This window comes from Marmota marmota, unplaced genomic scaffold (genome assembly GCF_001458135.2).
Source record: "Marmota marmota marmota unplaced genomic scaffold, marMar, whole genome shotgun sequence".
Classification (NCBI taxonomy): Eukaryota; Metazoa; Chordata; class Mammalia; order Rodentia; family Sciuridae; genus Marmota; species Marmota marmota.
In genome coordinates, this window is record NW_026000037.1 from 60,206,124 (window position 1) to 60,218,854 (window position 12,731).

At 32.2% G+C, this 12,731-nt stretch overlaps 1 protein-coding gene across 1 annotated transcript in view; it reads right to left on the minus strand.

Annotated features, from left to right (window-relative positions):
* Positions 1–2,064: 2,064 nt before the first annotated feature.
* Positions 2,065–12,731, minus strand: part of Ola1 (Obg like ATPase 1) — a 149,598-nt gene continuing 138,931 nt past the window's right edge. Inside the window, exons 8-11 of the mRNA XM_015479328.2 lie at positions 8,811–8,951; positions 8,023–8,119; positions 5,871–5,993; positions 2,065–2,576 (exon numbers count right to left, since the gene is read on the minus strand). Coding sequence (XP_015334814.1) covers positions 2,475–2,576; positions 5,871–5,993; positions 8,023–8,119; positions 8,811–8,951 — 463 coding nt within the window. The 3' untranslated portion in view covers positions 2,065–2,474. The remainder of the gene's footprint in view (positions 2,577–5,870; positions 5,994–8,022; positions 8,120–8,810; positions 8,952–12,731) is intronic.

The following is a 12,731-nucleotide window of genomic DNA, read 5'->3' on the forward strand; positions in this document are numbered from 1 at the left end:
CAAGCCCATACCACTAATCTTTTTTTTTTTTTTTTTTTTTTTAAAGAGAGAGGGAGAGAGAGAGAAATCTAATATTTATTTTTTAGTTATCGGCGGACACAACATCTTTGTTTGTATGTGGTGCTGAGGATTGAACCCGGGCCGCACGCATGCCAGGCGAACGCGCTACCGCTTGAGCCACATCCTAGCCCCATACCACTAATCTTAAAGGAGACACCTTATGGGGCTGGGATTATAGCTCAGTGATATTGCATTTGCCTAATATGTGTGAGGCCCTGGGTTTGACCCCCAGAACCACATAAAATAAATAAGCAAAATAAAGCATTGTGTCCATCTACAACTAAAAAATATTTTTAAAAAAGGGAGACACCTTATATATAGGAAGCAGTTCTTGAATGATTAATTCTGAACATTTGTAGAAAATGCAATTTTGTACACACATATATAGAATGTTGCAGAACTTCTAACCAAATTAAATATTTTTAATATTTGATTTCAGCCCCTAATGAATGCAGTTGCCTCAGAACCAACTCCTTTATCTCTTTAATGGTTTTGTTCTACAATGTGCAATTATCATATCAGAAATTGGATAAATAAAATTACACAAACTTAAAGGTTTCTTAGTGAGGTTTCAAACATCTTTTAAAAAATCTATGCAATTTACTGTGGAGAAGACTCAAAAGTATTTTATTTTTTCTTATACTACTAAATAACCTAATAATAATCCACTAATCTACCCATTTCTCCAATACAGAAATATAACAAGAATTTTCCACAGCACTTTATATCTGATTTCACTTACTACACTTGGTTTCATTTATGTTTTACTTAGTTCTTTTTTTTTTTTTTTTAATCCTTTGCTTAGTTTTCTTCTTATTTGTTGCCGTTTATTCTTTTTTTGTTTTTGGTACTGGGGATTGACCCCAGGGGTGCTTAACCACTGAGCCACATCCTCAGCCCTTTTTAATTTAGAGATAGGGTCTCGCTGAGTTGCTAAATGCCTTGTGAAGTTGCTGAGACTGGTTTTGAATTTATGATCTTCCTGCCTCAGCCTTCCGAGCCACTGGGATTAGAGGTGTGTGCCACTGTGCCCAGCCATTTATTTATTTTTATGTTAGGAAAAGGATATCACTATTTGATACTCAAAAATATCCTTTCTTAGGCATAGCCAGCTTTTCCTGAGAAACCACCTATTTTCTTGTCCATTGTGTGATGTAGACTTCTGTATCTTACTGTGACAAAGTAATACAGTGAAGCAAAAAAGCTGGCCTGGGTATAAATCTATATTCCATGTAAATGGCCCTAAGATTATAGAGGAGCACAAAAAGGTGGTGGATGGGGACAAGGAGGTCTCACAAGAGTGTTAAAAAAAGGAAAGCTCAGGGATGAAAGAATTCTAAGACTTTCATCATCAGAGAAGAAGGCAAATAGTCTCCAAATAACTAATTTGTTATTATTCTTTCTGAATCTTTCTGCTACAATTTAAAAAGTGCTGAATTTATACATACTAAAATTTTAACTGGCTCATAGTATTTATTAGCAAGTATGACATTTTAAAATGATAAAAGTCTAATCTTTTAGCAGTTTCACAACCAGTGTATAAATTTTTGTATACATTGCTGTATTGAAACAAAAATCTAACCCACCAGAAATGACTGGGCCAGTTTTCACAATTTAATAATTTCATAGAAAAGATTAAAAACAAAGACACCCTTTAATATGATCAGAACAATAATAACAAACAAAATTCCTTAATTTTTGAAACAGATTTTTTTTTCTTCTGGTTAGAGTCAACTGTTATAGACTCTGTAATAATATTCCTATCATCTTTCAATAAATGTCCATCTACAAATTAATTAACTTTTTTGAGACAAATCCCTGGTATACTATTCTTCTGATTCCCATGAAAGACTCACTTTTAAGATACAATTGCAGCTGCCCCACACTGCCAGTTACTGTGTCATACACACGCCTTAAAATTCTGTAATCAGCAGCCACCAGGTGCCGTATCGCATTTAGCACACCACGGTCAGTCAATACAGACATCCCCAAACACACCAAGGCTGGTTTTGTCAAATGTTTTATTGAGTGTAGACATCTGGAGTACTGTAAAACATGCATTATCTGTAGATTCAAAAAGGAGCAAGCCACATTGTCCTCACTGTCAAATGTGTCAGGCTTGGCATACATGATGGAGATTAATGAAGTATCATGAGAGTAATATGGTTCCTGAAAAGCTTCTACAATTTGGAGTAGGGTCTTAATCACGTGAAAAGGAAAGCTGTTCACATTTAGTAACTTGCATTTCATTGGAGGTACACAGTATTTTATAATTTTAAAACAAATAAAAATAATTTGTTTGTAGAAGATTCCCATCCCCCCAACTTTATTTATCTCTTTAGTTTTCAGAAATTAAAAAAAAAAAAAAAACTATGTCTTTTGGAATTTGTGTTTATCTGAGCAATAGCTAAAATTTATTTCTTTTTCGGTTGCTGTGGTGTATTAAATTTGAAGAAGATAATATCTCCATCTTCAACAATATAATTTCTGCCTTGTTGTCTGTACTTTCCAGCAGCCTGCAAACAGGAAATATAGGAGAAATGGATTATTATTTGACAACCAAATACATACAGCAAATGGTAAGAGCAGATGCAAAGATATACTACTTATGTAATAATTAAAAAACAGAAAAAGGAAAGTAAAAAAATAAATATAGAAGGCATACAAGTTGAAGACTAGACTTGGAGAGAAGCAAAGTATTTCTGACTTGGGCAGAACTAGATTTTCCATATATACATAATCATAATGTATTCTCCACTAAACTGTTGGTACATAAATGTAATTATACCAATATCATCAAGTTTCATTACATGCTGTTTATGGTACATTTCTGATGTGTCTGCAAACATCCAGCAAGTTGCTGTAACAAAACAGATCAAATGAGGCAGAAAAAAGACTATATAACTAGTTAAAGCCATTTTACTTTCTTAAAGAAATTCTTTGGTGACAATGGTGATGCCAAAAAGGTAGTTGCTATATGAGAAAGTATAATTAATTGTATTGCACAGATTTTGAACTACTTCCTTGTAATTTTTTTAGTCCTGATAATGACTATTCATAGTGATGCATACTATAATTCATCATTGAAGAAGTTACTGAATAATGGTTCTATTTACAAGCAGACTCTAACAGGTTGGAATCGCAAAGACAGATACTTTTTTTCCATTTCTAAATTAGTCAGCAAAGCAACTGATTCCACCTGCTGGTATGCAGACCCAGACACACAATCTGCCATAACTAATACAAACAAGTGGCAGTTTCAGAAAACCAAGTTCACCCTGTGGCACAGCACATACATTTAACCCTAAGCACAACAGGCTCTCTAGTACCCACACTTAACACTGCACACCACTGATATGGTCTCATGTGATCCTGCCACAGACTACTCAACAATGAGAACTCAAGGATCTTTTGGGAAAAAAAAATCTCAAAAATGTTTTCCTTCTTTTATATTAAGAATATGAAATCTTTGTTCAATAAGATATGTTCTTATCATTGAAGGTATCAATAAGAATGTTCAAAAGTCAAGTGAAATTATACTAATAAGTAGCAAAAACACTAACAAAGATCATACTTCCAAGGTTAAAATCAACAAACCAAACTGAAGAGCCCTCATGAACATCTTTTCAATTATCTAGACTATATAGAAAATCACCTACTAATAGAATATGCTATTAAAATAAAAGCTTATTTTAAAAAAGAGAATGTACCCTACCATTCTACAAGGCATAAATAAATAAATATTCACATGATTTTTGTAAAGACATGTGATGTACTGAAGACCATATGCTCCTTATTTCTAGACTCTAAAGCCTACTGTTACAAAATTGTATAGACAATCTAAATCAAAAACATATTGACATGACATATTAGTGTAAGTTTATATACTTTGTTACCACTCAAGTTTACTATTAATAGTGACAGTGTTCCTTTAAATTCTCCAGAGACCATTTAATCCATTTCCACTGCTATCAGAAACACTGGTTGAAAAAAAAATCAATACCCATTTGTGAATCTTGAGTATGTATTAAACAAGACACGTCTAACCAGTTCATTTGCACTTGAAAGCAGCCATCTGTAGAAGCCAGCTTTGCCTAAGCAGATATGATTGCTAATAATGTGATATCCCTGTAGACTACAAAGCCCACACAGAGCTATTCAGTATATAGTTCACAGCACTGGCATTAAATTAGTTATGCTGCACTGGTGTTAGAAATACATATACATATACACGCATATATATAATTCTGCTCTCAAACCTAAAACCTCTTTATGATATGCAAGTAAACAGCTGTTAAATAAGGGAACATAAGGTAATTTATAAATGCTTCATTTTACTCAGAGTTCAAAAATTTAAGTGTTAGTTTTGGACATTAAAACCACATAAAATATTCTAGGTTGAAAAGTCAGAGGTCAACCATTTCCATTTATAATATAAAGCCTCAGTTGGTGTTAAATATTCTTATAAGCAGAAAATGTTTTTCTCTGAATTGTTAAAGTATTCACAATTCATGCTGTTTTCAAGTTTATTATAACCCAGACTTCACCAAGATTGGTAAGATAGACTTATCATGTAAGAATTTAAAAAAGAAGCATCTTACCTCTGAATTCTAGTAATAGAAAATAACCTTTACTCCATGAAAATATACATATGCCAATATTATGTAGCACATTGACAAATAATTTGAGATTTTTCCTCCTGAAGTCTAATTAGTATTCCTGACAAAGTTCAATCTCAATATTTGCATACCTATCTCTATCAATATACATGACACCACTGGAAAATTAATGACTTTGCTTAGTTGTAAACTGGAACTACTTCTGCTCATTTTAAAAAGCAAAATGGCTCTCATTCAACAGTAAACCAATTATATCAAGATATCCACCCCCACCTCCTGGGGTTCCAGCAGTTCTATTAAAGTCCTGCTGTCCAATATGATCGCTCCAATGATACCAGTGAGAATAAATCAAATTTGAAATAAACTTTTTTGTATGCCTTTCAAATTATGAAATAGTAAACACAAGACAGGTCTCCTTAAATTCTATAACATTTTCTATGGTCATCTTTAAATATTAAATTAAATTAAAGATAAAGAAGCCTTCCTAGAATTTCAAGTTTAATCAGCTGACCTATCCATTCACTGGAGATTACTAGATTTCTCTAAGTAAAATCTAATAAGAAAAAAGAAAAACAAAAAGCAAAAATAAAAATTTTGCAACAGAATTTATATTAAAAAAATCATTTATGACTCATCTATAACACTGCTTCATTATTAGTGCATGAAAATCAAATCATGTTTATTAGTTAGAATAAAGCACAATTTTGGACCTGCCCTCTAGTGTTGAGAAAGCAACTCAAATTCTCAAATATCCTGAAATGACAACAAAAAAGTAAACCATAAAGTTTTAGCAATAACAGGTTTTATTTAGCTAAGTGTCTATCTCTTGATTTGAATTAATCATGAGACTTGTATTTCAGATATTCATATTATAATTTTCCACTGGTTATCAGTGAAAAAATTCTTTAAAATTATTTACAATGAATTAAAATAGTTCATTTTAATTTTTAGTTAAGGAAAAAAACCTTACACAACTACTGACAACAATTCACAATCTTTAAAAATTATCTAAAAGCATGTGAATATTTGAAACTCCTGAATCAGTTGGTAAGTAATATTAAATTCTGATAAGCTTATTTTAGACTATACTGTTTAGTGATAACTATCATTCATTCTTATCAGGCTTATCATGGATAGCATCATATTAGTGAAAAAATAGTGAAACATGAAAATTAAAAAATTGTTCTTTACCTTGACTGCATTTTCAGACCCTTCCTCTTTAAAATCTTCGTATTTCATTACTTCAGCCATAATGAATCCCTTTTCAAAATCTGTGTGAATCTTTCCTGCAGCTTGAGGAGCCTTCGTCCCTTTCTTTGAAACGAAAGACCAGAGAAAACTAATTGCATTAAAGATGACTGAGTGTTAGAACTTCTTTTTTCTGATCTTCAATTGGCGCAACTAAAACTTAGTTTAATACCAGTTAGGATGTCAGGTATACAATTAGTACATTTCAACAATGGACACTATCTGTGCAGCAGATATAGCACAGATAGATCAGGAGATATTAAAGAAGTGTAGCTTTGTTTTTCCTAACAGCCGTCTATGGTTTTATTGATTTAGATGCAGTTGTCTGGTTTTGGTGTAGGTTTCATTTCGATTTTCTATTCTTCACAGTGGAAAAAAATAAAGATTTTTAAGTAACTTTCAAGCTGAATTATCAAAGGTATTAAAAAAGATAAAACACTCTCAAAATTTCAGCTCATCTAAAGAACATATATAAAAATCAATATACAAAGGGACATTTTTAAGGCATTTCCAACAAATCTGTAACCTACATTCAGCAGATAATTTCAAAATTCTCAAGAAATTTTAATAAGACTTTTGAACATTTTGGATAATACACCCTGCCTCTAACCAACATGAAGGAAATTCAAGTTAAGATAGGAAGAGAAATGTTTTATAATTACCCCCATATGTTAAATTACAAGGGCATACATTCCAGACACACACAACCATAGAAAGAAATCTGAGAAATAATGGTGACCGAAAGTCTGCTTAATAAAGCATGTTAAAGTGATAAGGAGTCTGACACTATAAAGCACAGTTTTTACAATAAAAGATGTATTGGGTTAATATGGGTACTCACTGATGCTTACCTGACTAAATATCTTAGCACATTAAATCATGGATACTTACAATCAGTCTTAAGATAAACCAGCTTTCACATTTCTAAGCCCAGAGCATGCTCTTTTTCCTGATTAACATACTTAAGTTGAAGTTTTAAAATATATCTTTAAAATATATAATAAAAATAAACACTGGCAATTTGTTTACCAACTCATATTTGCTTTGACACTATTTTTAAAGTCTACATAAAAGGATGTTGGTTAGAAGTCAAACATTTTTTTCCCTCCAAAGGGGAAAGGAGATTAAAGAAAAGTGAATCTCATATTCACACAAGGTATTTAACATTATGTTGAACTGCTTCGATATTTCTATGCATATTAAATCAAAATAAATGTAACAATAAATTATAGTAGTCAACTGAAAACAGAAATCAGCACTAAAATTTACTATGTAGCAGATATTTTAAAAAGCATAACAAAGACACTAAGTCTAAAAGTTCTCGCATTATTTTTATATTCTGTAACACATTATTTGGAACTTTATGTATTTCATAATATTTTTCAATAGTAACTACTATATTATAATATATTTACATCTAAAAGCAAATCATTACAGTTCAGTTTCTGTTGTCCTCTGGGAATAAATTAGTCATCCTCTCTGTTCGTATTCTGTAGTCATCAATATTTAAAATACATATCACATTTTTAAAGAAGATTGAACATATAACACTGAAAATAAATATCACTTTCATGAATTCAAATAAAAAAGGCACGAATTATTGTTCACTGAATTTAGCTTTTTTGAGCCCAACTGTATATCTATGAAGAGCATAATGATGTCATATTGCTTTTATTGCTGAAAATGTAATCCGAGCAAAGCAAAGGAGGAAAGAACCACCCGCAACCCAAACAAACTTAGTGAATACAAAATGAAAAGCAACATCAATTTCACTGCAGACAAACCCAGTCACACAGATTAAGCAAGCACAATACTGGTTCGTCTTATCTCTGACCACAGGAGGAGGGTAGACAGATTCTACAGGATGAAGAAATTCAGACTATGTAATAGGCAGAATCAATTGTTACCTGCCTCAATCAATGCCGCTCCACTTTCACTGTTCAGCAGCTCACAAATAATTAAAGTTATCCTGGACAAAAACCTCATCTGTAATGACTAGCTAACCGCCACCATGACAAACTTCAAAGTCAGTGATATCAATCTGAATTCAATAGTGTGGAACTGGATATAGCTGATGAATAAGTATGAATCTTACCCTGATGGTCCATGCACGCACTTCATCTGGGCCTGCAGTGAAAAAGTATTCTAACTGGAGTGCTGCAAACCCAGCCTTAATGATCTTTGGCAAAGCACTGAAATAAAATGAAACAAATTCACTCAACACATAAGTTGACTGTGCCACAGATCAGAATGAAGCTAAAATTATTCATTTCAAGCAGATAATGTTAAAGATATTAGCAAATGACCATTCATCTTTCATAACATACTTGAAGAGGTCAGAAAGCAAGTGACTATTTCTAAAAATGTTCTTTGTAAAATTGGTTTTAATTGTATTAGCTTCAAGATGTCATTTTATATTATTTACTATTAGAAAAAAAGAAAAATTAGTTTAACCCAACCTATGACTATTTTCATCTAATATTAAATTTTTTCTAGGGCTTGGCATGAAAGCAAAATTATTTGATTGAAATCCAATAGTCTAACAATATATTACTGTTACTCAGAAAAAAATATGGCAACTGATTCACTTTTTCCCCTCCCCCACCGAACATGACGAAAGAGTTTTGGCGATCATCCCTCCTCAAAAATATACATAACTAATACCTATGTTATAATTAAAACACTGTACGGAGATGACAGATGACAGTTAAAAACTTAATTTAAAATAAATCTTTTCACTCTGTCTCATGGTAAAGAAAGGAGAAGATTCCCTCTTTATAATGGTAATTACTCTGTCATTTATTATTCTATCAGCGCAAGCAATTAAATTACTGCAAGGAAATAGTTGATAATAAAGTGTAGGGAAAATGAATGCTAATTAACCTTTGTGTCATGTTCGCTTCCAGATACTTCTGTCTCTCCTCAGCACTCAATTCTTGCAACTTGAGTTCCAAGGCCCCACTAAAAGGAATGACCAAGGCACCTGGGTCATACTTGTCCACCCACTCTTTAATTTTTATCAACCTGTAGACAAAAAAGGGCACAACATTATCTTGTAGTGCATGCATGACTGTACCACATTCATTATTATCAAGTAGCACATACATATTCATAAGAATTGCACGGTTTTATGATGCCATCTTTTTGTGTATAGCTTTCCAAGGTCAAGGCATTAACAGGCAGCAATTGCTTCAGGTGTATGCCATGATATTTTACTGTAATATAGTTTTACTTTAGCACATTATCTGTAGGAGCTGTTTTACAAATATTTTTAAACTTTTTAAAGTTACACTAAATTTGTTCAGCCTTAACATCATATCCTTGAATAAAGCCTCAATGTTATACTTAGTTTTCTTTACAAAGTCAATTTTTAAAAAGAGAAAATATAAAGTTCGATTTGTATAAGGATCACACCTAAAATGCCAGATAATTCTGAAGAATCTTTGACAGGGGCTCGAGATGTGGCTCAAGCGGTAGCGCGCTCGCCTGGCATGCGTGCGGCCCGGGTTCGATCCTCAGCACCACATACAAAGATGTTGTGTCCGCCAAGAACTAAAAAATAAATATATAAAAAAAAAAAGAATCTTTGACAAATAATTTGTTCCATCGAGATATTTATATGCCTGGTTTAGTTCATCCCCCAACTGCCTTACTGGGGATTGAACCCAGGTCCCTGTACATGCCAGGCAAGTGCTCTACCACTGAGCTATACCCTCTAGCCCTGGTTTAGTTCATTGTTGAACTAAAAGAACTCACTGGTTTTGAACTTACTGGTGTTTTTTTTTTTGTTGTTGTTGTTGTTTTAACTACAAAAAAACAAAACCAAAACAAATAAAAAGCACAGAAATACAGATTTACTAATATAGTCATTCAGGTACAAACTGTTCTTATGAACCAGACTTTTGTAGAATCAAGAATAATAGAATTGCATAGGAAATAAATTCCTTTAATCACTAAGGTTTTGGAAAGCCAAATCAGTACGAAATTGATACTAGTTGTTACCTGAAAAGGCATTAAGTAGGTTTTTTTTCTCTTTCAAAGTATGGAGTATTTTGGTAAAGCAGTAATTAGTACATAAATGAAATAAATGGGATAATAACCAAAAGGTTTCACTTCTAGTTTTTTATTCCTGAGCCAGATTTTACTGAGCCTTTTTTTAAAGTCTCAGTTTCCTCATTTGTAGAAATGGAGATAATAATATTACATATATTACAAAGAACTTAGAAAAATGCCCTATGAATAGTAAACAAATACTATTATTTTCATTCTCAGATAATAACAGTGTATAATCTTGTGCTTCTGGAACTGTGTTTCATACATATCTGACTAAATTCAGTTGACATTTATATTAAAAATTTTAATGTATGCCATAGCCTTACATAATTCTACCCACAGCCTATATTTAGACCAAGCTTTTAATAGCTATTTCAGCAAAATACTATGCATAAATCCTTTAAATGATCAATGTAAATGCCACTTTAGGGGAAAAAGAAAAACAAGATCTAAAGCACAAATCTATCAAAACTCAACTATCAAAGAAAATGGCAGGGGATCATAGTTATTAGAAAATTAAGAATATGGCCCACTAGACAGGACTTAAAATAGGAAAAGAAATGAAAAAATTCATAAAAGTTTTTACATATTTGTTATACAACAGTAACTATTTAACATATTATTAGATTTTTAAAATATCTTCATAACTTGTTTCTTTTTGTTCATACCTTAAAAAAAACAGATCAACCCCTAAGACTTACTTTGGAATAAAGTATGTAGCCTTAAAAATGAGAGTCAAACCAGATATTTTCTAACCCAAAATTATGAAGGAAAGAATAAAAGAAAAAAAGGGAAAATTTAAATTGGTACTTCTGTCTAAAACGACATCACTGCATTCTAAGTTACTTTAGAGACTACTTTCAAACAAAACTCTATATTAAAATGTTATCAATGGTTTAGTAACACACTTTTATTATAAGTTAGAATGAAATACCTAATTTAAAAAAGCAGATCATAAACTGATTCAATGAAGTGAAATAAAACAAGCCCAGGTATAAAGATAAAATAAAAATGTCACACACGTTTTGTTTCACACGTACGGTCAACATAACTAATAAAACTAGAACTGTTATAAAACAAGATAAGAAATAATTACTTTGGCTAAAACATCAATTCAGAATAACAATAGTTCTACCCTGTCATTTTAACAGCCTTTCCTGCAGAGACCTCAGAGGGATTATTTGCATTCCTCAGGTGTTCTATTGTACAATTCAGATGAATAAAGACTTACAAATCATTCCTCTACCGCCAATGTAAGACTTTGATCTGGTGAATACACCATTGTACCTTAACTATAATTGGCAAAAAAACCTGACAGTGTAGAGCATCACAAGCTTAATAACAAAGGAGAATATCTCAAAGTGTTGACAGATGATCTTCATAATGCAGAAGCAGAGCGGGTACATTTTAGCAGTAAATGAGCACTGAGGTCTAAAGGTCTCTAAAGTGACTGACATCAGACCTGCTATCGCCTCACTAAAAGAAAATGGTACCGTAGCACTCTTCGCAGAGTGAGTTGGGCTCTTTGCCTGCAAGCTTCACTTCTGTGACTTTCACTGTCACAGAAAACACAGGGAAGATGAAAAGTGAGTTAGGTTCTTTGGCTGTACGCTTTACTTTTGTGACTTTCACTATCAAACAAAATTGAGAAATGTCCCAAAGTGGTTTTTAATTACATATTTGAAATAAGCCTTGGGTAATTTAAAAATGAGATTCAATTTCAAGATTATAGATGAAAATATAAATGCTATGTCTACTGGGTCTGATGGTTACAAAAGTGTGATAATGAGGCCAAGATCACAAGTTTGAACCCCATGAGAACCAGTACCTTTTGCAGAAAAATGTCTATTCTCTTGTATAAACCAAATCCCAAACTATGGCTAGTCATCTCAAAAATGTATGCTACTAGCACATGAAGGATATAGAAAATTAAAGTTGAGCTCAGTTACCAGCACTGGAAAATCAATTCTAAGCACATTCCATCAAAGCAACTGAATAATAATTTCCACATACAAATGTTAGGAAATGTCTAAAGAAAGCCACTGAATTGTTAGTGAGCAAAATAATAATGATGATATTCACACAAATTTCAAATTATATGAAGGGAGAGGAAGAGAAGGAATAGTAAAGAAAGTATACTCCCAAAGAGTTAAACTTATAAAATACTTATGTAGTACTCATTTTGCAAATTTATATGAACAGATATTGTAAGGGAATTCATCCTTCTCAATAAGGGTCAAAACTACATTTGGTTTCCTCAAAGTCTTATGAGTAAGAAATGGAGAAGAACTGCCATTATTATATTTTTCTCCCTGGCAGTGCAGCAAAAGGACAAAGCAGGGACAACTAGTTTAAAAACTAAAAAAGATGATGATACTCTGAGATATACTTTGACAGGATGTGAACTCTTAAGATCTTTAGCATTAAATTAAAAAAAAAAAGTCCAAAATTTACCTTTAGTTTTACAATCTAACCTTCTTAGCCAGTCTTGAAATTTTGGGTCCCAAAATTTGATTTCCCTAGGGTTAGTTTACATTGTTTATATTTCTTTTCCTACATACTATTTTTTTTTTCAATTAAAAAAAAATTATGGCATTGGGGATCAACTCAGGGTCTCATGTGCTAGGCAAGCAGTCTGCCAACAAGCTACATTCCCAGCCCTAGATACCAATTTTATCACTGAAAATTTTATTTGTTTTCCTTTCAAATCTATTTGCACTTTTTGGTCTATATTTACTTGTTTAATAAATT